Source organism: Halichoeres trimaculatus, unplaced genomic scaffold (assembly GCF_033239565.1).
Source record: "Halichoeres trimaculatus isolate MK-OKI-2021-1 unplaced genomic scaffold, fHalTri1.1 fHalTri1_scaffold_2, whole genome shotgun sequence".
Classification (NCBI taxonomy): Eukaryota; Metazoa; Chordata; class Actinopteri; order Labriformes; family Labridae; genus Halichoeres; species Halichoeres trimaculatus.
In genome coordinates, this window is record NW_027437180.1 from 18,074,124 (window position 1) to 18,101,218 (window position 27,095).

Genomic DNA, 27,095 nt, shown 5'->3' on the forward strand with positions numbered 1-27,095 from the left:
ATCTAAAATTTAGCATCTCACTATTATCAAGCAAAAGTTCACAGGGACTTAAACACTCTTCAATCCCAGGATCCTTTCTTATGTGTGTCAAAGGTCAGAATTGATATGGGTAAGAATGTGTTTAATTTTTAAAACAATTTCTACTTGGAATTGGTTAAAAAAAGAACTTAAGTTAAATGAACAGGTCTCAGTGAGTGTGTTCAAGGTGATGTTAAACAGTGTAAAGGAAGACACACTGGGATGCAAGATAAACAACTGTCATTTACCATGTTCTGTCATGTATTTGAATTTATTTAATTTGTTTGTCTATTTTACAGTATCAATTTGATCATTCAAACTTTAAATTTATTAATTTTCATTTTTACTCTTTTCCTTTACCTACCTCATTTGTGTACTGTGAGGGTTTCATTTTATTTCTAGTATTTTTACAAGTTTTAGTTCTTTAATAAACTACTATTTTCTGTCATTCTCTTTACTCTTTTTTATGAAGCAGATTGGCAGCATGCTTAAGTGCATTACAGGTGCTTCTCTAAAAACAATAACTTGACTTTGAGTTTGAATGTTTTTAAGATGCCTTATATTATGTTTGTATGTGTAGCTACTCTTTATCTGGCAGCTTGGTAAACTGTGCTGCTGCAAATCTTGGCCCAGACACCCTTGAATTTTTTTTTTTTCATCTCATTATAAACTCCTTCTGTGTGCTAACTTACATCTCACCGATAAACTTATCAGTCTAGTTCTGCAAACAGCCCTCTCTAGCTTGAACCTGAACGCAGTCACAAAAATTCAGTAAAATTCCATACATCATTCAAAATGACCAGTCTTTATGCTGACAATGTCATTTACTGCTTAAGTCATGATAATATGTCCTCATCTTATCTGATTTTTTCTTTTTCTTTTTTTTGAGGTCATACTCATGATGTCATGCAGACCGCAGCATTTACTCCCACTTTCATTTCCATCTACAATAGTTTTCTCTGACTGTATGACTGCATTATTTGTTGTGTCAGACACTGGGCAGAACATAAATCCATCAAAACATACTTTTCAAGTTTCCGTACAGTCATTGTGGTCCCACATTTAAAAATTAATCATAAAATTGACAGGCTACGTCAAATAAGGATTTAAACTAGTTGGTTACTTTTGTTGAATGTTAATACAGTGGCGGTCTAAATAAAAGTTGCCAATACTTACAAAACTATAGAGCTATCTTTACTAGTTGCACCACCTCTGTTGCTATAAGCTACTTGCTAAGCCTGGTCACTAGCCTACATCTGCAAAACACTAACACCAAACCAATGGCTTTATTCTATTCAAAGAAGTGTGGTTTTGTAGTATTTTGAGTAGAGCAATAGCTGTGGCTGAAAAGTCACAATAACGTGTTAATTTCTGGCTGTCTAATGAAAAGTGCTAACCTACGGGCACTAGGACCGTGCGGGCTCCTCAGACAGAGGAGGGCCGGGCTCTGGTTTTCCCATGCACAACCATCTACTGACATTGGCCACTGCTCCACATTAAACACCCCGCATTCATAAAAAAGAAAAAAGGAAAGAGGAACCATCTGACAAGAGCAGCATCCACTGGTAGCTGCCTCACTGTCTCCTGCGCTCAGCTCGTCACCAGAACAGAAAGCCGCACAAAACTCAGAGGGAAAATGGCCAAAAGTGAGACACAAAGGAGAAGTTTGAAGAGTGAGGAGTTCTTTTTTGATTCCGAGGCGTCTCTCTTGGACCAGCAAGATTTCGAGATGTCTGGTTGTCCTTTCAATGACGTCTTCAACTCCAAAGACTCCCACATGGAGCACATCAACACTTTTCTGAAAAATGTGCAAGTTTTGCTGGAGGCTGCTAGGTTTCTCGAGAGCGCCGAGAGGAAGGACGGAAGTGAGTTTATTCTTGCTGCGTTTGATCTTTTTCATTTGCGTCTGAATTTCAGGAAAACAAGACCTCATTGTCAACAGACTCAGACAACAAAGAGCTGAGTTCATTCAACTAAGCACCACTGGCAGCTCTTAGGAAAGCCTATGTTTGCATCAGCCTAATATGAGTGTTAGGAACATTGCAATCATTTCTGAGAATTTATGGGATCTGTGCTGTATGCTTTATTTTTGGACTTTTTACCTGCATGATGCACGATGGGAAACGTGCGTCGCTTTGCGCCTGCACAATTATAAACTCTGTATTTTCCCTTGTTGCACTGATAAGGCAATATGACATAATCATTGGGTGTGTGGGCGTGCAGGTTGGCTTCCCGTGTGATATGATAAATCTGGCCACATTGCAGCGCTCTCCAACTCAGTTCAGGATGATGTCATTGTACCCCCGCAAACACAATCGAGAAAACCTGGAAGTTCAAAGATAAAAAGAATACATCTGAATTTAGATCTTTTATTATACACATTAATACCTGGTAAAATCGTTGAGTCTGCTAAAGCCGATCTTTTTGTATCTGAAATATATTTGAAGGCTCTATACAAGGTTCCTAATCGCACTGTTTCTCATTTTGCAATGAACTATGGCCCTGAACAATTACATTTGGTATTATTTTTATTCAATGTAGCCTACTGTTTAACACGATTTACAAACTAATGGTTATCATTTCGCTTTGACAAGTCATCATTCAAAGAAATAAATTGCTTATGCCTTTCTCCGGAATGTCCCAGTCCGTGTAGGACTGATTTGCGCAAGATACAGCATAATAGGTTAAACAAAGCAGGGGACTTTTGAGGAATTTTAACAATTATATCTGCAGCAGCAATTGCCGCGGCACGAGCCTTTTCTCGCTTGTTTGCTTCCTGCTATATGTGGGCGTGTCATAGTGACTTCCACATGGCGCAAAGCTCCTCTGCGGTTGGTCAGATGCTGGTTCAACCCTTGACGTCTGTCAAAAACGTTCACCAATCATACGCCCAAAGGTTGCCGACGTCATGTGTTGCTGGGCCTGGCTTCAGCCAGCAAGTACACACCCACGTTCCCAGTGAACTATGGGACTTGCAGTACTTTCTTAAAATAGATTGGGGAACCAGGTGAAATAAAAAATAAAAGGACTAAATGACTCATGGCAAGTATATATATGTTGTCAGTGTAGAATCTAAGAAACACTTTAACTTACTCGATGACATTGCCTTAGTTATTGTAGACTGCTTTTGTAGCCTACTGTTACTCTTACTTTTTTGTAAGCTAAAATAGCTCATAAAATTCCCCTGAACAGGCACGTGATCTAGGTTTATATTGAATTGGCACAATGTAATTCTGTTGTACTTCCCCTCACATACAAGTATTCTGTGTTACTGTCACTCACAACAAAGACATCTGTTAGAGTTGACAGAACCAATGTTCCCCATTTAAACATCTGTTGCCCAGGATGGCAGCTCCTACCATCAAACGTTATACCAAGCAAATTCAAGTTAATGTTTAAGTTGTTTAATTTAGTAACCGACCTAATTTGAATTATTTTGTACTGTTATGGGTCTGTGAGCGTTATTTCCTCAAATTACCCTAAGCCCTTCCCGAGACTCTATCTCCCAGAATGCATCGCGCACAGACCGGCCTCTTCTCTGTTAGGTGCCCGCCTCTCAGCTGTGCAGCTAGGTAAACAAACAGGAGAGAGAAGAAACGAGCAGCAGCGGGCACTGTGCTTGCTTTGGGCTTCCTCGGGGGAATTTTATATTGTTTATATCAATTTTTATAAACATTTAATACCATGTTTCCTAAAAAAGTTTTAATACTTTAGTACCGTGTTTGAGATTTTCTAAAAACAGAAAAGATACGGGTTGGATGTAAACTGCCAGCTCAGAAAGAGGATTTTTTCCCCCTCCACTTTCGACAAAAGATGCTAATGAGCCAACGAAGAAGCTGAAGCAAATAACAATGCGGCGTAGTTTGTAAAGAGTATAATTTAGTGAAGTCATAATTGATTTACAGTCTTCCTCATATTTGAAAGCGACCAGTCGGTGCTGCTAACGTTTCGGGGGAGAGGAGAGCTAACGCTAACGGCAGCCAGCCTCAGGGAAGAATGACGGCTGTTCAGCTTATCAATATCCAACGGTTATTGGAGGCTGCGGAATATTTAGAAAGGAGAGAAAGAGGTAAAAAAAAAAAAAAAAAAAAAAAAGTTCAATAAATTCTCTTTAAATGATACGATGAGTCGTGACAGCTCAGTGCAAATATGTTCTCGGTAACGGTCATACCTGTTTTACAGCGAACACCTCGAAAAGGAGCAGTGCTGTCAGCAAATTTTATCCGCTGACGGTTGTCAACCGATTTTTACCTGCATTCTCGTGATGACCTATAAGTTGTTAAAGTCAGCTAACTGTTATCCTCTTTTTTTTCCCTCAACAGAGTGTGAACACGGATATGCTTCGACGTTTCCGTCAAACCAGAACACAAACTACCAGAGGCAAAGAAAATTTCGAAATAAGAAGTTTAGCAGCAACCACAACAGGTAAGAACCCTGTCCTAGCGCTTTGTGCCACGGTTAAACGTAATCCTGCTTGTATTTGCGTTTGCTGTTATAAGCTGATGAATTAAACTGTCGTTGCTTTTACATAGACTGTGGTAATGGGTGTTGCAGACAGCATGTGATTGTATACTCTTTGCTAATCTTTTATTGCAACGTTTGCTCTCAAGTGAGTTGTAAAGCTTTGTTGGCCACCTTGTAATGCAGATGAGTACCTATTTAACCATAATAAGTTAGATAGAGTCAAACAAGAAGTTCCTATAACTGTAGAAACATGTTCGATGAAAAAAATACACGTCTGACCGTCCACTGTGTTGTGCAGTTGGCTTGGGGGAGGGGGAAGCACCAAAGGCTCTGCTGGCTTTTCATCAGCTGATTGTCAAACGGACTGCAGTAGCTGAGGTTAGGGATCGTGGCAAAAGTGACAGACTCAAAACGAAACCAAGTCATCTCGGTGTTTGACTTACTTATGAACCCAGGATAATAAACTCACACCATCTCTGCAAAATTATAAAAGCCGCTACTTTATTTAATTTAAGTCTATGTCTTTTTTATTTTTTACCAATTTTGAATGTACTATTCACTGTGGGAGAGAGTGGTACTTTTACCTTGTGCCCTAGGAGGGAAAGAGCAGCTATTTATGGCCAGTGTTGTTTGCAGACATCCAAAGGTGAATAGCAGTAGCCTTTCACAACTAATGTTTAATTTTTAGAAAATGATTCAATTGAATTACATTTAGATTTAGCCATTCCATGTGAAGAAAAACACTTGTGTTTTTTTTTCTTTTTGTATGCATCATCAAGCTTCCACAACACAGCACACAGTTGATGCGTGTTTAACAATCTGTTATTTAGTTGCCTGATTTACTTGGTATCTTAAAAAAAACGCTGTGATCCTTGTCAAGAGCAGTGTTCTCTGATATCATACAATTGGATATAGTAATAAAGAAAGCAGGTAGAATCTCCCAGTCTAAGCTCCACTGACATTGTGTATTTTTCTTAGTACATTAATCTGTCCATTGACTGTCATACATTAAACAGAAGTTTTACATGCTCCATCTCTATCTCTGAGCCTTTTTAATATTAATGCAAGAGCGGGCCACAAACAGGAACTGCGCATTACTCATCATGAGTGTCAAACGCTGCCTCGTTCTGCATGGCAACAGTCATGACCAGAAACAGGTCTAAGGCTGTATTCATTGAGTATTAAATGAGTCCTTTTAGAACTGTTTCGTGGTCAATATGAGAAGGATGCTATACAAAATTAAGGTTTTCTGAAGGGTATTGGTCTGTGCACTAGTAAAAAGACTAACAAGAAAAAAACTAAAAAAAGGACACTAAGGTCATCAGTGCTTTTTTCTGTTTTCTTTCAAAACATATTCACAATTCGTTCACTGAGGTTACACCATTTAGCATCAGACATTATTTCTCATCTGCATAATGGGATACAGTTAGTGACATTCCCTTAGGACACTTCTTAAAAATTTACAGACTAGCATTATTTTGATATCACCTTAACAGCCAGGGTAACTGGTGGGGCTCACATCTGTGTCTCAGGGGTCTTCCTTTATTCACTTATTATTTTATGACACTACCAACATAAATGAGAAGTATTTTTGAACCATCAAAATTGCAAGCAATGTCCACCACCTTGCAATATTTGGATTAGAATTTCTACACAATCAAAAGCCTGACATATGGTCCATGAAAGGTTTTTTTTTTTAAAAAAGAACAGTAGAGTCCCCATCCTTGTTCTGTATGTCTACACTGGCAAAGAGGAACTCAAACACAAAGGTGTCAAAATGAAATCAACTCCACAACCTCTGAAAATGTCTTTCGCTTATGAACTCTGTGAGGACACTTTGATACATGTTGTCTTTCTTCTGTTAAAATAATGAATAGCACAACTTTAGCACAGTTTGCAGCCTGGCAGAAGCATGCGCCAACTGAAGCTAACTTCTCAGTGGCTTGTTGAGGCTTAAAGTGATGGGCTTATCTGACTCCGTCCTCTGTGGTGTACCGTTTATAGCAAGCTAGCTTTATCTCTTTGACCCACTCTGTCTGTACATATACATGTAGAGGCACATGTATTGGTGCACACACATTCACAGTCACAGGAGGGACTTTTTTGTGTGGCCAGGGGCCGGTTTATTATCTATATGCTGCATTGCTGTTGAGCAACAGAGATACCTAGTTTAGGGGGCAGTGAAAGGAGTTTGTGATGAAAATAAAGATGCATACATTGAGCTGTCTGCATAAGAAGTCATACTGTGGCAGAGTTTTTGGATTTGAGGAAGCTTTAACCTGTGTGGCCCTTAGTCCTGTGTCAGTTCCTTTGAACAAAGTAAGGTGTAAGATATGTCAGCATTGCCAAAAGATTGATTCCAGTTTGGTAGTTTTCCTTTTGACCAGACTAATTTGGGATCAAAGAGATGATAGCTTCCCTGTCTCTGTCTGTAGTGTATGAGACTATACAGACTTGGATATTTTTGGAAACCATCATGCATATTTTCACCCTGTCATTTTCAAGATGAAAAGAAGGTCATTCTAGAAACACTTGTGCACCGGTGGTTGTGATAGAATATAGAAGTAAATACACTTTTCCTTCAGTTATAATCAGACAAAAACCTGGTATGATTACACACTTCACTGAATGTGACTGTGGTAAAATGCTTCAAGCTCAGAGATTACAGATCTGGAGGAGGGTTCCCAAGCATCACAGACAGTGTGAGCCTAGTGAGATAGTGATGCGTATTATATTGGAGTATATATATAATAAAAATGGTATCAAAACTGTAGCTCTGACTCACAAACTATTTCAGAAACCAGTCATACCAGCAGCTTTAGAAATTAATGAAATATACTCATAAAAGCCTGCTTTGAAACCAACAGTGAGCTTTCATTTGATGTACAAAGGAATACAAAACAAACTGTGGGTTCATTTTAAAATGATGTTTTTGAGGGTGGAAGTAGTTAAATGGGGAGTTTTATTCAGATTTGGTGCTTGTGTGATTTTTGTTGTACTGGCTGGCTGATGCACAGTGCTGCCGTGCATGACTCTGACAGCTTTGTAGAATATATAAGTTGAAACCTGTCAAGAGCCCACATGTGAGCACTTAGGCTCTCACAGGTTTTCAGGAAATGGCCAGCTTCCTCATGAGCCCATGTTTGCTGTGATAGCAGCCACTCAACCTGTCATGGACCCTGTCATGTTAAATCAAATTCTCCACCACAGTTGGCTTAACATCCACTCTTGCATACACAACTACTTAACCAGTAATGTATTCAAACAGACTAATAGTGACATATGGTGTTTTTTTTATTGATGTGAATAATTTAACTTGATAAAATAATGTCCTTTTTAGAGACTGAACCACAGCTTCAGATGGTCCCTCCTTCCTCCCCCTGTCTTATCTGCTGTTTTCTCCATATTTCCCGTTTCCTCAGCAGCTTTGTTGGCTGAGCTCAGAAAAATATATGCAAAAAGCATACTGCAGTATCAGTAACCACAAATAAACCAAAGTGCTGCATGTATGCCTTATAAATGGTTGAGTCCATCATCCTCAAATGTGTGCACCTTGAGGCGGGTTGGAGTGCACTGAGTGTGCGTGGATTGGAACTTAGCCGTTTCAGCATCAGGAGAACTGGTCATGTCCCTTCAGTATGTTGCCACACAAAGAGACTCCAAGGAACCAGCTGATTCACTTTACATTATTAACAGAGCACTGAGCTCTGGCTGCTGCATGTACAGGGTGTGTGTGCGTGTGTTTTGCCCACCAGCACATGCACACACACGCGCTCACTTCAACACACCCAGAGTGGTGTAGTGCATTATTGAGAAAGAGGCTGCATAATGCCACCATAAAGTCCTGGTCGTCACGTTAACATTTACTGGTGTATAGACTCAAGTGACTCAGGCCCTTTGAGGAGGTGGTCACGTTGGATGTGATTTATAAACACCTAAATCAAATTTGACAAGGTAATTCCCATGCCTCTCTCAGCCCCTGATTGTTGAGCTCATATAGTTAATATCATAAACTTTATTTCCTTTTTCATTATGCCTGTGATTTGCTTGTCTATCATACTTAGGTCTACAGTTGCTATTATTTGACAGTTTCTGTTTTTTGTCTTTGCAGGTCCACACATAATGAGCTGGAGAAAAATAGGTGAGTTTGCAATTTTCTTCTGAATAAACATCTCAGCAAAACAACCATAAAGCACAGACACATGATCAGCTTGCACTTTCACGTGAACAGATTCACCTCCGACTACTTTAATTTTCCTCTGCAGAAGTTCTGCCCTTTTAAAGCGGACATATCATGCTCGTTTCTCCTTTTCACTATGCCAGACTAGGATGCCTGTAAAGCATTTCTGCCCTCAGTACAAGTCATTTAGTTCCTTCATTGCCCCACAATAGTGTTCTCAATATCCTCATTTTAGGCCATTCTGAAGATCTCGTTGAAACGCTCCGTTTCGAGAATGACCTCCAGTAACCTCACAACATCACAGCCCTTTGTGCTCTGATTGGTCAGTTCTATCAGAGGGGTGGAGGGGGTAGAGCCAGGGGGCGGTTTTTGCAGCATGGCAGTATTTACAAAATCGCCACATTGAATGGAGCAGACCGAGCGAGTTTGCTGTTTGCCAAAACTTCACCGTAAGGCATTTATAGCACTAATAAAATGGCAGAGTGTAGGATACGTCCTTTTGTATTGGACCCCGAGTCAGACCCGGACGTTTCTGCAGCTCAGGAGGAAGAAAATCCACCTTGACGCATATCATCTCAGGACGCTTCAGTGTGGTGAGTCAAACCAGTACTGTAACATGTATAGTTTATACGTTTATACTCGGCTCTTGGTGGGTGTATCCCTCGGTGGCGGTTGTGTGACTAACTGACATCACAGAGGAGGAGCTGCTTTAACAGATTACTCCAATAAAAAGAAAGGATCCTCGTGTCGTCACGAAGGTCGAAATCTTGCGGCCAAATGTCAATGACCTATTTTCAGAGGCATCAAATCTCGTTCTAGGATATCAGAAAAAATACAATATCTCATTTTTTGAAAATTCAGAGGGTGTAAGGTCTTGTTTCAACTTTATCATTTTATATGTAAGTATTAAATCACGGATCAGCATGATATGTCCTCTTTAACCAAGCAGGCACTTCCTCTTCAACAGGCCCTTCAAACAAAAAGTTGCAGATGACCCATTTACATAAAGAGAAAGACCTTCTCTTTTATTAACTTGCTTCCCCCTTCTTCTCGCATGCACATGCTTATTGCACCAATTTAGGGTTATGCAACTGTTTGATTGTCTGGTTCAAGCTTTGGGCTGCGGGTTAGGCTGCATGCGGGCAGAGCTGTGTCAAAAGTTCAGTGTTTATTTAGATGCAGAGATGTGTTTTTGATGTAGCAGCAAATTCAGCCCTTTACTCAACAGAATGTCTTGCCAGTTGCTGTCAAGCCCAAACACAGTTCAATGCTGAGCTGTATCTCTGTTTTTGAGATCGTATCTGCAGTGAAGAATGGCGAGGTATTCAGAAGGCCTTAGCTTGTGATGGTTTACCACATCTCTTCTGAAAGGAGCCAGCCCTGGTTTCTTAGAAGCCCTTATCAGATTGAGTTCACCACCCACATCGGGTACTTGCTTGTGTTTATACTCTGTGACTTTGCAGCCTTCAAGAGTCATGTTGTAAAGGGGTTTCTTTGACACCATAAATAAGAGCGACTAGACCCACAGGATTTATGGTGGAAGAAAAAAAGAAGCCTGTCTTCCATTTCATTATCTCTGAGGGTGTGGGCACGGTGAAAAGATGTGGGAGGCTGGATCCATTCAGCGTAATTACATATCACCTCGGCCTGTTTTTCTCACCATTCTCTCTGGCAGCCACTTCTAAAAGGATGGGAACATTGGAAGGAGAGGCGTCCAGTGAGTTAAATTTAGAGAGGACTTGATGTGTCATCTTGGTGCTCGTATGTGATGCCACACGAGGCCAGTCGGTCGGTCGGCTGACTGACTGCGGCACCCATGCAGGGTTACATTTCTCTAGTGTCCCACCCACACAAATACATTTTAAAAAACGCTCAGATGTTTGTTCCTACAACAGTGTGAAGGCTGTTTTCGTCACTCCTACTACATTCTTGCTGCCAGCCACTTTGTAGTACGGCCTGTTCCTATGGCCATTTATGGCCCACAGTCATCCCTCCAATCAGAGCTGACTTGTGCAAAACCCGTAGGTGGCACAACAGAAGGGATCAGTGATGGCTTGTTTCAACACTGTTTGTAGTTACTGCACTATTATGAAAGATGACTTAATTACAGGAAATGAGACTTGATAAACTAAAAATTGACTTCAGAATTGATTTATACACTTGTTGTTGTCTTCAATAGGTCCCTATCGCAAGCATTGCACCCATTGAAAATAACATCCTCTGCCTCCTCCCTTTCCTGGCTCCACCTTGCGGGTCCATTCAGACTCATAAAGGGAACACAGCTAAACACAGGGGGGCTGGGAACAGGCCGTCCTGTACCATACCACTGTACCTGAACCAGATAACACCCTGTTTTTATTTCCTCTCTCTTGTCTTTTAATTTGAGCCAGACACAGTGAGTGTGTTGCTTATCTGTCAACCTGCAGCAGTTAAATTTTAAATTTCCATTAGCAAAGAAAGAGGGCAAAATTGAAATGGTAATCCATCTTTTTAGAGGCACACTTAAAGTCGGGATCGTTTATAATCCCCCTTTTTGCCAGCAGTTAATCCAATTCCCTTCAAGCACATGCCCCACTGTAAGCTATATGTATCAGGCATAGTTGTTCACCCAAGTGTGTCAGGCTTATACCATGATTCTACAACAGCAGCACTAGCAGCTTTTCTTTTTTTTTCCATTTTAGCACACTTCAAACTCTTGCAAACTGGAGGCAGCTTCCTTATGGTCCAGCGTACTGAGGCTATTTATTCACCACTTATCAAACTTGTTTATCTGAGGCTGGTAAGAAAAGTTGCCTCGCGTGTCTACCACAGGTCTTGATAATCACTTTGATGAGTAGAATCGTGGTGACAGCGGAGATCATGGGACATGAATAGAAAAGACCAAAAGAGAGGGGGGAGAAAATCACATTCCAGATGCTCACACTGTGTGGAGAGACCAGATAACGGGGTGACTCTGCTGCTTTGATCATGTACCTCCTAACAGCCCTATTTCACTTCCACACATCGCTACTAAATTACACTGCCTAAGAAGGGTTTAACAGTAAAAGGCGTGTATGAATGCAGTAGCAGCTCTCTGGCTTTGATCTCACTGCCTTCTGCCTATTAGCCCCTTTTCTGTTAAACAGATAGATAACAAATCCCCCCAGCTCAGGTTAGTTGTTTGGTCCTTGTTTGTTATGGTGTTTACAGCAAACAGCTTACCTATTCCAGAGTTTAATCTGTTGTTAGCCAACCTGTTGTTTTCTCTCCCTTGATGATACCTCCATTTATGTAAAATCAATACAACAGGCCTTAACTTGCTACAAAACATCCACAAGAAGTGTTGCTTATCACTCCTTATCCCATTCCACCTTGACTTTTTCATTTTAAAACTGTTTATCGAGGCCAGCTCTGTAATACATCAGTAAATTGTTTTTTCGAAAAGCAATGTTAGCTTTTCCACTTGGTTCTTTACGAGGGGAGTTGAGCAAACAGTGTGGGTCAAATACCTTTTAGTGTGTGCCTGTGGAATATTAAAAAGGTTCAGTCTTGCCTGTCAGAGCCAGGAGGCTGTTGTCCTTGGGTGGCATGTAAGGAGCATCAATGAGCTCTGCCCTCTTGGGATTTGTTTTGGCTCAGTGGTATGTTAAATGGAAAACACAGTTCATGCCCCATTAGCGATCAATTTTGGATTGACGTGGCTGCTCACATCTCTCAGTGTTTTTGTCTTTATACACTTGTGTTTGAAATTGTAGTATAAGAGCTTCAACATAGGGTTTAAGAGGTTACCTCTCCTACTGGACTCCTCTGATAATCAGTAGAATAGATGTCACGTTTTTGAACAGTACATATGAAGTCCTTCTCGTGGGTCACTTCTCTCTGACTATTGGGCTGTACTAACATTGCCCCAGCCCCGAACACAGTTCAGAGCTCTGTTCCTTTTTTTTTTTTTTTTGCTACACTTATGGTCCAAGAAAAAGGAGGAACTGCGTTACCGGTCTTTTCTTTTGTCTTTCCAGTGAGTGCAGCCTATTCCCTGGCTTCGCTGCAGGACCCAAAACTGGGACCATTTGTTCTGACCAACGTGACGACTTGTAAGCTTTTCTTGGCTCAGAAAAGCAGCTTAAGGGACTTGATCTTTGGTCTAGTGAGCCCAGCTAGAACATGCACACGTGCTGGGGCACTGCCCCCCTCCACCCCACCCCCCCAAAGCCAGCCGGTGCTAGTCCTTAATAGCGTAGCTTGACTTTGGCTTAGCTAACAACGATGTCAGAGGACGAGGATGTAATTGGCAGGCTGATGGGATGAGATGAGGGATAGGTTAAACACACCTGACTAAGGGAAGCCTCAAGCAGCACGCAAGCCTGATCAAAACTCCCAGTGTGTCAGCATGAATGCAGCGAGCATTTCCGACTCCTGATTAACTCTGTAGGACGTGAGCCAGTGTCGGCCAGGGACAGCAACCGCAAACAGTCAGGAGGTGACAAACTATGTTTGGGACTTAAAACGTACTGTTCTACCTATCAGAATATCAGGTTTCTGGCCATGATCAAGACTTCAAAGTGTTTGACTATGCTTCACCTCACAGAAAAGGAAACACAAAAATATATTTTTTTACTTAAGAGGTTGATGAGGATTGAATCACTTTTCCTCTTCGTCGGTGCCTCCTGTAACAGAGTTGTCCGGTTCTTATAGAGACTTTTTGTGGATGGGCACTGTCTGAAGGCCAGACTTGTGCTTTATGAAGAGAGGCACATGTCTATGAAAAGAAATGGAAAATCTACAGCCCTTCAGACAACCAATGTTGATCAAGTAGGCCTGATTGTAACAACCTTAAGAGCCAATTTGAGACAAAAAAGCACAGAGAGAAAGAAAGACAAAAAAACAGTAGATAAGGAAAGAGGAAGGTAAGAGAAAGTAAGACCTTTTTCTATGTTGGCATCCAGTTCAAACAAGCCCAGCACAGCCTCCTTGTGTAAAGAGCTGAGCTTGATACAAAGCCATTTTTCACACCTCTATGGACTGGCATCTCGACTGGCTTCCTGTTAGATTGTAGGGGGAAATGTAGAAACAGAGGTCACCATTTTATGCCTCTTAATCCTCAGGGTGCATCTCCACACAGATGTTGTGTAGACGGGTGTAAAACGGCACCACACAGGGGATCAGATGTCTGCACTTGAAGGCTTACCCATCACTCCAGTCTAGTCTCTCTTTTCTGACCCCTTGACTTGTGTTGGTGTCTTTTTGTTGTGCCCTCATCCTGGAAAAGTGCATATAAACAGAATTCTGTGGGAGGACGGTGTAATCAAACGGAACAAGGCCAAATGAACATATGGGCTTAGTCAGCAAGCTTGAGTGGGACATCCAGGCTGCTTTCATTTTGAATGACAGAAATAGGAACAATTTCAGTGATATCACTGTTCCCAAATTTCTTCAGAGTAACCAACCTGAAAGAGACTGTATGTTCCATGTTCTCTCATGTTCTGCTTTGTGTGCGCTTTGTCCTCAGAACGTGTTATCAAGCCTCTGCTATTAAAGACATGTTCGGAAGGTTGATAAGCCCACTTTGGACCAAACGAATGAGGTTGTGCTTACATAGTGTTCCAGGAAAAAATGCGCCTCCTCTCCTTGCTGCTTCCTGCAGCGTGTCACGTGAGCAGCCAAGCTAACTTAATCTGCACCTTGAGGAAGGAGGGATGAAGAAAGAAAGAGAGAAAATAGGATGCTTGTTGTATACACAAGACAGACTCAATTAGACTAAATCTCACTACCACTTCTATTTTTAGCCGTACAGCTGGGGAAAAGGGGAAAATACCACAGCCTTCTGACCAATCATCGAGGTTTGCTTTACACCAATGAGCGCTGTGAACTAAAGACAAGTCCCCTCCTCATAGAGTGGCAACATCGGCTTCACATGCTCTATAATTCAGGGCGCACACAGAATTTCATGATTCGCCTTTTTGTGTTGAGACCTGAACCTGGGTGAGACAGTGTGCCAACTGGGGCAAGTGACTTAGTGAGTGAGCCTAACATGCTGAGTGAGGAAGCAGGAGTGTGTCTCTGTATGTTCAGATGCTTGAGTGTCTGTTCATTTAGGCTGATTTAGATTATTTGGATTACACCGCTGCCCCACCCAGTTTTTGGATGTTTTAAAAAACACATCCAAAGCTGAAAAGAGGACATGGTCTGATGGGACAGCCCCTCCCTCTCTCTTCCTTCTGCACCCCATGCCAACATCTGGCTGGCTCTCCCGGGCTTTACACTATAGGCACATTTTTAGGAGCCAAGCCATATTGGAGTTTTAATCCAAAGCCTCTGCCCTCACTTCCAGAGTCACACAGGGCCAGCGGGGAACGTGAGGGTTTAGGGTGGGTCAGAGACATCAAGTGGTGCTGCACTGGGAAGGATTCAGGGTTGAGAAAGGTTGGATGAATAGAGGAAGAGCTGAACAGATGGAGTCCTGGGGAAACAGGGGTTTGTAATGCACTGACTTAATCACTATGCCCCAAGTTCAAGTTGGTTGTTTTGCGGAATCACTTTGCTGACAGAAATAATGCTCCCAAAATTATTGGACGTGACAGGTGGATTGGGATTTGTACAGTTTGGTCACATGATCTGACACTTTTGCCAAAGATAGTGGATTGGCAGCTTGGCGAGTTTCACTTCAAGGTGGTGTGACTGATGTACAGTGCACCTAAAGGCATGTTCTCTCTTCCCTTTATCCCCCTCCCCCCTCCTTTCTGTTACTATGCTTTCACGTCTCTGTCTCTGGTTTACTTTCTTTTTTCTCTCTCCCAACCTTTGTCAGTGGAGCAGATTAAAAGGCAGTGTGCACGTGTGAACTAATCCGTGTGTAAGTGATGGGCTTCAGCCCCAGTCTCTTAGCCCCGCCGCACAGCCAGCATCCCCCCGCCATGCCCTCCCACTCCTGCTTCCTCTCTTTTCCAATGAACTCTGCATGTGAGTGTGAGCACGTGTATGTGTCTGTGGCTGCTGTTTGAGGAGGGCAAATCACTGCACTATTCTTTCATGGGGTTTATTTCAAACTCACCCGTCTGTCTCTGTCTCCTCCGTTTCCACTTTTCCCCAATCTGTCCTCAATCCTTCCTCTGCACTGTTGCTATGCGTCATGGCGGATGCTGTTTGTGGCTTCATCGGGTTAAGTGTGACAACTGCTTTGGTCTGTGTAGTAATCAGGGCTTGTACTTTATTTACTACTTGTGGCCTTGGGCGAGCAGAAGAGTCCAAAAAGGTTTTTGATTTTCCGTTTGCATTAAATTTGCCCCCAGTCTCTAGTCTGGGTTTCCTCCTGAATCCATGTGCATTTCTACTGTGAATTAACAACCAATGGGAAGGATTCTCTCTCTCCTCCATACTCTGAATCTCTTTTTTGGTATTGAGGTCACAACTGCATGAATGCTCAGAAGTATCAAAGTCCCTTTCCCACCCACTCGCATGCCGCAATACATTTTTACCCTTTCTACGTTTTCATGTATTTCTGCTGTCATGTTACAAGAATATGGGTCATCATGCTGCAGAGTTCGCATTATAATCCCAAGACTTTTTAATAATTTTCTGAATTTCCACGATCAGGACTCGAAAAATGTTAGTCCCTCATTTCTCAGCTCTGTTTGTCATATTAAACAATTTGCAGTCAGTTTGGAAAGTCGACCCAAAGATGTGGGTCACAGCTTTAATACACAACGACCGTGGTTCATTTTTCTTTCATCCAGTTCATGTTTGCAGTTACACTAAAGATAAAAATATGGAGACTTTTCTAACACTCAGGTGAAGCAGACTTGGGGAAACTCACCTGCTCCCAACAAAGACCTCCTTATTACTGGCTTATTCCCCTTATTCCTGTCTACATTTAGGTTTCACAAGTACAGCTCTTAATCTTTCAGAGGTTGGGGGTTAAAATTCTCCTGCTGCCACCCATGCATAAGATATACACAGTGGTGTCACTGGTGGATGACAGACACAAAGCATGCGAGTGTGCTGTGTGTTTTTCGGGTTGTCACACTTATATAAAAATTTGATTCAGAACTTGAAGCGAGTGGGTGGATTTGAGTCACTTGCTAAACCCAGCGGAACTCCTGACAGTCTGGCTCTCGTTTGTGCCCATGGCCAGTTTCTGGGCAGATTACACAGACAGAACCCTCCCCTTCCTCCTCCCCACTCTCTACCCTCTCTATCTCACTCTGACTCTGTGCATCTATCCCATCTGTCCACGTTTCATAAAGAAGATGAGGGATGCATCGGCCTGTCAGGAAAAAAAAAAGAGAGCCTGCAATTGCTGCGGGGCTAAGATTGCTCTAATCTGGTGTGCGTGTAGAAACGCAACGGACTGACTGATGCACCAACAGCTGACGTAGTATAACTTTCAGCACACTTGCTCCAACGTAAAGCTCCTATAACGATGTCATTTAAAGTTGCAACTCTCCTAGTTTTCAACAGCTAGTGGCACACTTCAACACTTTGTCCAGTGGGTCTAAATGACGCGAGAAGCACTACAACATGAGTAAGACACCATAAGCATCAAATGGCTAGTGCCGAAGCCATCTGCTGGATCATAGATCATCACTTTACAACTAGAATAATGATTTCATCATCTCACTCCAGACCTATTCGACATAAAAGCCAGTCTCCATCTGCATTTGTCATTTCCTGAACCTACCATTTATAGCTCACACAATAAAGCTGTAGTTGGCTCAAGCATATACGGCCGGCGCCAGTTCTACAGCCAGGCTGTTTGCTGTTTGATGACTGTTCCAGTAGTCAACCTAGTGAGTGGTAGTTTCCCCTAGTGAAAGAAAAAAAACCCTATTTAGTCAGGTGCCACTGTCTGTATGGATTAACATGTGACCTCGCCTGCAACCCTACGGCAGTCATGTGAGAGAAGGAGGGAGAGAATGACACCCCCTACTACCCTGTGTGAAAGAGAGAATGGAGGAAAGACACAGTGGGATAAACAACAGAGGATCCTAGGAGAAGTATCTTTAGCAGAAAAAAACAATCCTGCTCTTTGTGTTAACTCAGCGAGCCAGTAAACAAAGGTAGCCAGCGAACACAGAGAGCTGTTGTTTCCTGGAGTTTGTGTAAATTATAAACGCCAACGTGTGTGTTCTATAATGCATATGGGCAAGCTCATGCTCAGTGCATGTTTTAGGTGGATATTCCTAATTTAATTGTGCTTTTTCTATACTGTATTGTCATCCCAGAGCACGTAAAACTTTTCCGTCAGTCAAGGCTGAACGGTTTTAGATAATAATCTAATTGCAAAATTTTTGGACCAATATTGTGATTGCGATTAGGCATGCTATTTTATCTTTGCATTATTCACTAAACACTAGCCATAAATCATTCTGTGGTATGACCAACACAACAGAGGATACTGTCAACATATAAATAATTCTTTTCTAGGGCAGGCCTACATGTTATGATGAAATGAGATGAATTGATGCATGAATTGAATTGATATCTTTATTTAACTCTTACATTCACAGCAGAATATTGACTGATTGATTAAACTTAAAGCCTAGTAGACGTGTAATATAATTATCATCAATTACCTAAAATTAAGGAAAGTAACAAAGCACTGCAGAACAACAGGCCTGGCATGGACAATAATATGAAAATACATAAATTAAAATGATCAACCAGAACAGTTGAGACCAGTGCTCTGATTTTTGCATGTTTGGCACAGTAGCACTTTTGCACAGTTAGCTCTTTTGCACAGTTTGCTTTTCTTGCACAGTTAGCTCCCCTATTATTTATTCATCTGTTTTAACTGGTTGTATTTATTTGCTATTATGTACTCACTACTAGGGCTGGACAATTAATTGGATATTAATCGTGATTTCAATTTTGCCATCTGACAATCATAAAAACAATATAATCGAAGAAAAACAATTAATATGCCACACAGTGTAGACGTATGCAAGTTCCTGTGCTTCATAGCTCTTCTGTGTTCCATGTGCAGCCACAGCGAGTGTGTGTGACTTATGTGTATCAATAATACTGTATGTGCCACTTGCTGGTTCTTTAAAATTGTGTTTAAATCAGTACTGAAGTTTTTGAATAAATGAATAATTGTGTATATTAATTGGGATTTCAGTATCACTTAAAATAATCGGGATTCTTATTTTTACCATAATCGCCCAGCCCTACTCACTACTGTATGCACTCATACTGTAGTGGCATTATGTGGTTGCGCCTGGCACCATGTTAGGTATTCTGTGTATGTGATGTGTTTGATGTGTTGTCTGATGTGACTGCAGCATGGGTGTTTGGCCCAAAATGAATTTCTCACTTTGTGAGACAACAAAGTTAATCTTATCTTATCTTATATGAATCCTCTCTTCTATAAATCCCATACTAAATAAAGTGCAGAAATATAAATAAGACTAAATCTCTGGCTCAACCGCTGAAATATGTCAACATGTGGAATGCATTTTTTTATTTTTTGAAAAAGAAACACAGTGTGAACAGGAGTCTAAATATTAAATATGTAAAATCTCCCTGATCTCTCATCAGTAAAGAAACACAAACTAAAGTTCAGAATTATAATAAAATCAAAGTTAAAGCACTAAAATATGGAAATATATATTAAATTATATTTATTTATATTATAAAATATGGATTGCACTTTTTAAATATGCTCTGAAGTCTTTTTTTCTTTTAATTGCAGCCTTTGCAATTTGAAAATTGCATTTTATTACATTGCAATGTCATTAATTGTTTGGCCCTACTGTCAGTCATACAACATTTGTTAGAAGTTGTCCAAATTAATAAAGATGTTTATTGTTTAGGCTTCTCTGGGATCAAAGTGGTCCCATTACATGAATACATCATGGGTAACAAATGTATAGGTTGCCATGTGGATGGAGTCCCACCCCTCTCCATGTATATTGAATGTCACCATCTGCAGAGCATGGATCAGTATGCCACATGTTCACATGTTGTTTCTCGATGTATGATCAAAGACAAGTAGCATGATATTGAGCTCTGGATTATTTAAGCTGCAGGGATCTCCTGCTGGCTATTTTTAACTGTGTGGTAATAGATTTAGAATGTTTTGGAAAATAATAATCAAAGCACAGGCTGTTAAAAAGCAGCCGTGCCTAAATGTTCTGTGCTTGATTTAATTGCCGTCCTCTTCGCAGTGAGATAATTTGCTGCTGATTTGATGTAGCGCTCAACAGGACAAGGCTTAGTCTTATACAAATGAGGCTTTGCAATACAAAATACCCTTAATCACTCCAATAATCTTTGACATGGCTGTGAATCCTGATTTGCGGCTGCTTTAAATGATTCCTGACTAGAGAGAAGGAGTAATGCATAAAGCAACTGAAGACAAAATACAGCCAAGTTCTTATTTCTGTGTCTCCCTGAGAGGCTCCTGTGTGATGTCTTCATTTCCTCTTGCATGTCAATTAAGAAGCTTTACCACCAAGACCGGTCATTGGTGATATGTAATTAGTGTAATAACTGGGTGAAGGGTCACATTTCCTCCCCCTCTGCATGTATTAGAAGTAGGTCAACAACGGAGGGTGTGTGTGTGTGTGTGTGTGTGTGTGTGTGTGTGTGTGTGTGTGTGTGTGTGTGTGTGTGTGTGTGTGTGTGTGTGTGTGTGTTTGTGTGGTTGTGTGTGTGTGTGTGTGTGTGTGTGTGTGTGTGTGTGTGTGTGTGTTTGTGTGTGTGTGTGTGTTTGTGTGTGTGTTTGTGTGTGTGTTTGTGTGTGTGTGTGTGTGTGTTAAATGGGTGCGAGAGAGCGTGGGATTGGCTAAAGTGAAGAGTATTGACCGGTATCTGGGCTGGAAATCTGACCCTCCCCTTTAAGAGTACGTCGTCCAGTAATTATGTCAGACATCTTGGATGGCCTGAGAAGATATCTATTATTTAGGTTTTCACAAGTTTGGAATCTAGGGCAGCCATCATCTTTTTCTTTTTACCACAGCTACAGCTAACGTTGTCAGTTTCAGGGGACTTTAAATGAAAAATAACAGAGACTCAGGTGGCTTTGTCTGTCCTGTTTAAAGGCAGCTTTTGTTTTCTGAATAGCAGGGAGAGAAAAAAACTGCAAAGTCTGAGTCACTTTTCAAGCACAGGTGTTCATTGATTGACATTCATTTTTTTCCCTCACAAAGAACATCTACATAAATACACATTTTTCCTTTTTTCAGTTTATTCTCTCTACTCGATACCTGCTGCTCAAAGTAAGATCACGAGCAACCAAGGAGCTGGGACATGTGAACTTGGGATTTCCCAATACAGATTTTTTGCCTTCCGATCCAATTTTTTTCATAAGTTTTGCAGATCTGATACGGTACCTTTCTCTGATAAATCCCATGCTCCATCAGGGGATTCAGTTGTGAATGATAAATCATATTTGTTGAATTGAAGTGAGCCCTGTTGGTACCTCCTCGAGGTACACTCACTTTATAGATGTTGCAAGACGCTGTTTTACTATCATTGCTTTCCAAAGAGAAGTAGTCCCACACAGCATTGATGTTTGCAACATGATTTGATTTACAGCAGCCATAAAGAGTGACAATGCTGAAAACACGTGAAAACCATAGACTGTATAAAACATGAATGAAGCCTCCACGGCATCACCTGTGAAATGAAGCTAACGCAGCCACATTTGTTATGACGCTGGCTGTGAGTTTCCTTTCGAACAGCTACAGGGTGCCCGCCAGTCACGTGACCTGAGCTGTGTCTCTGATTGGACCATAGACTGTATATAGAGTGGACAGCGTGGCTCCGCCATTTATCATCGTACGGTTTTGAAACCAAAATACCCCCATCACAGGTGCAGCCATTGAGTAGTTGTGCAGCCAAAGTCTGTGCAGTAGAGATGATGAGGGATTCTGGGAGAATCTGAGTGGAGCAGAGTGACAAAATTAATAATCATTTTTTTTCTTTCAAGAGTCTAATCACTTCTTTACTCTACATCCCGACATATTTTACAATCCCGGAAAAAATATGCGAGAACGGCAACTGTCAATCATTGTTAAACGTTACATTAACTCTCGTTTTTAAACCTCATATAACTAATGAAAACGAAACTTCTCTGAAAAAAAGAGGACTTGAATACAAGACAGCCAAATAATATCTTCAAATTACCACAACAATCAGACGTCAGAAACATTTCCAAGAAGTGTATTAATTTTTTAAAGTTTGACCACAGCCCATCTGGAATGACAGGGAAGCCAGATTTTTTAACCTATACTGCAGCCAGTCACCAGGGGGAGCAGTTTTTGTGGAGACCTCACTTTGAGCGGAGCAAGCGGACTTCCATTTTTTTTTACAGTCTATGGATTGGACAATCAAATGATCCCAATAACTTCTGAACTGCCAAGTTAGACAAAAAATTCACCCACTATACAGTGTGTGCCGATAGTGACAGCAGCGTTGAAGACCCAAGCCGCTTTTTAAACCAGGCTGTAAATATGCTTTATAATGCCGTAAAAGTCTGTTTTTATGGCTGGGTGTATACATGACTTCCGTTCTTTCTGTAGCCAGCCTCAAGCCGATTCTCATATGAACAGCAACTTTTAGCACTTCAGCATAGATTTCATTTTTACTAACTGGATGTTGCCCCTTGTTGAAAACTGGATTGGTCCCGATCACATAACGAAATCCGATGCTATTCAATCCTTAAAAAATAGCCATATCGGGCGCCGATGCTATTCAGTGTATCCCTTATATGAACAAGGATTCCTAAATGGAAAATTTTATAAGGATTCCTGGGCTTGCATGAAAGCTATTGTGAAACAAAACCCAGAACGAAGTCTGAGACATTTAAAGATTGTCAGTGTAGTTTTGTCTTTAACATGACTAAAGGTGTCCTTAAAAAGGAGTTTAAACCTGACCCAGTTCATGTTTACAGCAGCCCATTTACAGCTTCCTCATACCTGCTATACCAACTTCTGCTATACCTGATCTTTTTTAGAATCATAGCAACATTTTCCGGACACTGTTGTGCTGATGCTCTCGTCATTTCAAAGAGATTCAACCACATTCTCGCATTTTCATTTCACTTGTTTTGTGTCACATTGAAAAAGTACAGGTATATCAGATACCCAAAGGTATTTCTGTGTGTGCATGTACAATGGGGTGTTCATGTGTGCCCTTCAGCGCTGGCTCTGAGGCACATGCCCTCAGTGTGTGTGACTGTGTGGTGTGTGTGTCTGTGTGAGTGTTACATGAGCCAGTAGAGAGCTATTGTTTGCCGCACACAGTCCAGGGATGTACGTATAGTGTGCGTAGGCTCTGTGAGAGCTGTAGTGGGCAGCGTACCCATACCAACCCAGAGAGCTTCAAAGTGCTTCTTTAAAAAGGAGCAGGCTTCAGTCACACCTGAGGCAGTTTGACGCATTTATGGCACCGATGGAACAGCTACAGCAAGAGGCAGAGTAATGAAGACAGGATTTTATAACTAAGACAATCTACTCCCATAAAACATGAGACAACATATTGATTTCCTTTACTGTGTTTCTTTTTAAGTTTACACGCACAGTTTTGCGATTTGATTGAACTGGACTGGAGTGAGGAAGATTTATACTGGAAGCGGTGAAATTGGGAAGACATTGGGTAGGTCCTGCACGTGACTCATGTGGAGTAAGACTGAGAGAGAAGGGTGAGAGGGGGGAAAGGTGTGGTGCAGTGACCTGGGGCCGCCTGGCTGTTCGCTCACATGTCAAAGCCAAAAGGCAGAGCTGCCTGCCGAGGTTCCCATCTGGGGCCCATCAGGAACACAAGCCACAGGGGCACACGAGAGCATGAAAGACACACACACACACACAGCACACACTCACACAGTGGTCGAGGGGAAGTGCCCCATTGTCTCAGGAGGAAAGGGAAGGGTCGCTGTGTCTCCAGTGAGCCTGCTAGTCATGCCTTTAGGATTTTACACACCTGTGTTCTCCTATTTTTGTGTGTGTTTCACAGAATGATGACCAGATGAATTGGGTCATTCATGCACAGTAGTGTTGAACATCATCGACTTTGAAGGGATAATCTGTCAATACAATGTGGAGACACTGAATGAGATTAAAGTTCAAATGATGTTTTTCAGATTACATGAGGATTAGCCTTCATGTTATGACAATAGTTTCAGTGTTTTAGTCCTGAGAGTGTGAAAAGATGAATGTGTTTACACTGTGAGCTCCACAGAACTCCCATGAATTGTAGGGAGATCGGCAGCAGCTTCAGATGTGGTTTTCTTTGAACAGCCAGGTCCATTATACAGTGATCTGTATCAAGGCCCCAGTCCACCCAGGCTCACTGCCTCACTAGCAGAAAGAGAGCGTGGGATTTCAGAAGCAGCTGTTTGCTGAGGTATACCTGCAAGGCAACAACAAAGAGGAACACAACTGAAAAACACAGAGGAAGAGCTCCTCATTCAGAGTCCCTGTAGCGCGCTGTGCCACTCATCCTTCACTGGAAATACAAAATGCAGATAATATTCTTCTCTAACGTCAGTTTCCAGAAAAATGTCTTGTTCCAAGTTATTTAAAGACAAAAATGAGGTCTAAATTGCTTATAACAAGGAAACAAACAAAAGAAATCTGCCAATGGAACAAGAAAGAATGACTAGAAGCTAGAAATAGGTCTTAGAATAAGCAACTTTTCACTTGTTCCATTAGCAGGTTTTTTTTTACTTGTTACCTGAAATTCAGACATCACTTTTGTCTTTAGATAACTTAAAACAAGATATTTTCTGGACTTGTTAGATAAATGTGGCTCATATTGAGTACAAAGAAATTTTCCACTGAAAAGAAGAAAAAACACTTGATAAGATTTCATTTTTTGCTGTGTATACATCAGAAATGTGAACTCATTTCAGCACGCCATAACTGAAATTTGTAATCGTCAGAACACAGGAGTTGTAAGCTGAAAGCTGCAGTGAATTTTTGATATTGTTGCCGTCTATGAACAACAGACTTTGGCTCCATAACAGACCCTTGCTTGCTAATGGTTCTCACATCAGTCAGAAAGTGATGCCTTATTGTCAGACACCTGTCACCCTGTGACATCACTTCCTTTAACCAGGTTTACTTAGCCAATCCTTAGCCTTAGCACAGGCGGGCATGGAGTTGCAAGGCTGTAGAGTAAACCCACAGCTGTTTATATAACTAAGAACTCTGGGAAACAGTCGGCTCTGTTGCTGCTTGCTTTGTTACATGGCTGCATGAGGGCGGAGGCAAACAGAGCTCTAGCTGCAGCTCACAGGTATTTCTAGTCACAAGCCGCCACTCATATCGTAAGCTGCAAACGGATTAAGCTCTTTGGCTGTTTGGTGGAGATGAGACACGAGCCTTTCTCTGGGATTAGGGACCTTTCTTGAGGGCATCACCAGTAGCCGGTGACCTTTAGCCCTTCAGTGAGACAGTAAGAGATAGAGCTGCCGGTGTAGACTGACAAGATAACCCAGTCTCCACGGTTATCTTTAGGTGGCTGTGGGGTTATTATCAGGTGATTTATTCTTCCAGAAAGACTTGAGAGTGAGGAACTCCAGTTTGACCTCCCATTTGCAGCTACTTTAAAGTGGTAACAGTGAACTACACAACAGAGCACTTTCTTGTTTCCCCAGTCACAAGCTGTTCCCCAGACACTCCCACCTGGGCCTTTTTTGGGGGGCTCCTTTTGCTTTCTGCACTTATCAGAGTGCTTCGCTGTCGAGCACATTATGCACCCAGAGATTAGGAGAAATGTCAGGCACAAGTCTCACATGTTTGTCTATCAATAAGAGGCACAGCGAGGGAGTGTGAGTGCTGCCAGGGAGCAGCATGTGTGGCTGTAAGAGGAGATCACACAGTACATAAGGTAGCTCTGGAAAGGACAGAACCAGGACTCACTGTGCCAGAGGAGGTGACGGAATAACAGACTCCTTTTAAGCGCCCTTCTCTTCCTCGTAGTCATCATCATCATCGTTTGTGTGCGGAGGGGTGTTCTGTGGTTTTCCTGACTCTGCAAAAAGTGCTGAACCTGAAGCCCCAGTGGGATATTTGGGTGGTAGAGAGGCGATTGGTTTGAAATGTGGTGCGGTACCTGCAGGGTCATCATACCCTTAACATCCTCCTTACATTCTTCATGCCACTTAAGGTCAGCGTGAACGGGAGGGTGGGAGACACGTGGGAGTGGTCGTGAGGCGGGTTATCTGAGGTTGTCTGCTCAAATGGTTGTTTCAATCTCAGTGGGAGTGGAGGAAAAGGAGACATTGGTCTGTAGCGTCTGACGTTTGTTAACCCAATGCCTACAACACACACAGACACATACGCCCATATATGACTCTGTGTGTGTTTGTGTGTGTCCGGCTCTGCCCTCTTCTTTATCAGTCACTTCATGTGAACAAAGTGTTCTAACCCTGCACTTTTGTATTAGCAGTTTTCAAGTTACTGGAAACAAAAATGAGCCACTCACAAGCAAAGAGGTGTGTGTTCTTTCATGTAATGTGAAATATATGTGTGTCAGCCCTTCAGCTACAGCTGCACAATAAATAATTTATTGCCATATCAGGGATGATGAAATATTCAATGTACATGGCCTACTTAATTTGGAAATGGTTATTGGCGAACATGGAAAACAGCAGGAAAATCCACTTAATTCCTTGTTCCTGCTTGATTGAGTCATAATCTTAATTACAACACTGAACAAAACACTCCAAACTGGAACCACTTGGACAGAAATTCTGCCATGCTGTGCTCTTTCCAGCAAGTCCTAGACATCTCCCAAGTGGAGCTGTGTGTTTCCCCTCGGCTGCTGCAAAAGAGGAGAATGATTAATCGCCAGCTGATATCTGAGTGTGTGAGTGTGTGTTTAAATCTAACAAACACTTGTAGGCATTTCACCGATAGTAAGCAGCGTTTGACTCCAGCTCCGTCCTATGAATAGAGTCGATCACACCAACAGATAACCTCACCTGACTGATGATTATCATCACAGTGTCCCAGACTGAAAACGTATGTGCACGACCTGTTCTGTGACTCCCACACCTTTATCACCACAGACGGAATCAGGACACCACCTCCCCCTCACACCCCACAGACATGCAACCTTGTTAACGTCGTTTAAGCACACACACACTCTCATGCATACTGCGCTGGTGTAATAGCTTGCTCTGCTCTCGTGTTCTTATCAGCAGCATCCATGTATAGCTTTGCCTCACACACGCAGACAGATACACTCAAGCCATCACACACACACACACACACACACGTCTCCTTCAGTCTTAAAGCAGCAGAGCGTAGTACAGAGCAGTCTAGCCTGGCGTAATCAGTGCAGAGAATTCCTGCTCCGGTCTCCTGGGTCTGTCTCCTTTGGGCACTCCTTAGAGATAGTTCCTGAGTCTGGGTCGCTCCACTGAGTCCACTGACTCTTAATGCCTCTCCTCACTCCCTTCAGGCTAGCTGAAAGGGCAGCTCCTGCTAATGGAGCGCTGATTGTG

The 27,095-nt window shown here is 41.9% G+C and overlaps 1 protein-coding gene across 2 annotated transcripts in view; it reads left to right on the forward strand.

Moving 5' to 3' along the window:
• The first annotated feature begins 1,506 nt into the window (after positions 1-1,506).
• The window catches only part of mxi1 (max interactor 1, dimerization protein), a 32,838-nt gene continuing 7,249 nt past the window's right edge, over positions 1,507-27,095 (forward strand). Inside the window, exons 1-3 of one of the 2 annotated variants that reach the window (XM_074692970.1) lie at positions 1,507-1,883; positions 4,341-4,443; positions 8,594-8,623. In XM_074692970.1, coding sequence (XP_074549071.1) covers positions 1,655-1,883; positions 4,341-4,443; positions 8,594-8,623 — 362 coding nt within the window. In that variant the 5' untranslated portion in view covers positions 1,507-1,654. Of the gene's footprint in view, positions 1,884-3,591; positions 4,088-4,340; positions 4,444-8,593; positions 8,624-27,095 lie in introns of those variants that run through there. The other variant, XM_074692977.1, reaches the window with a different exon arrangement.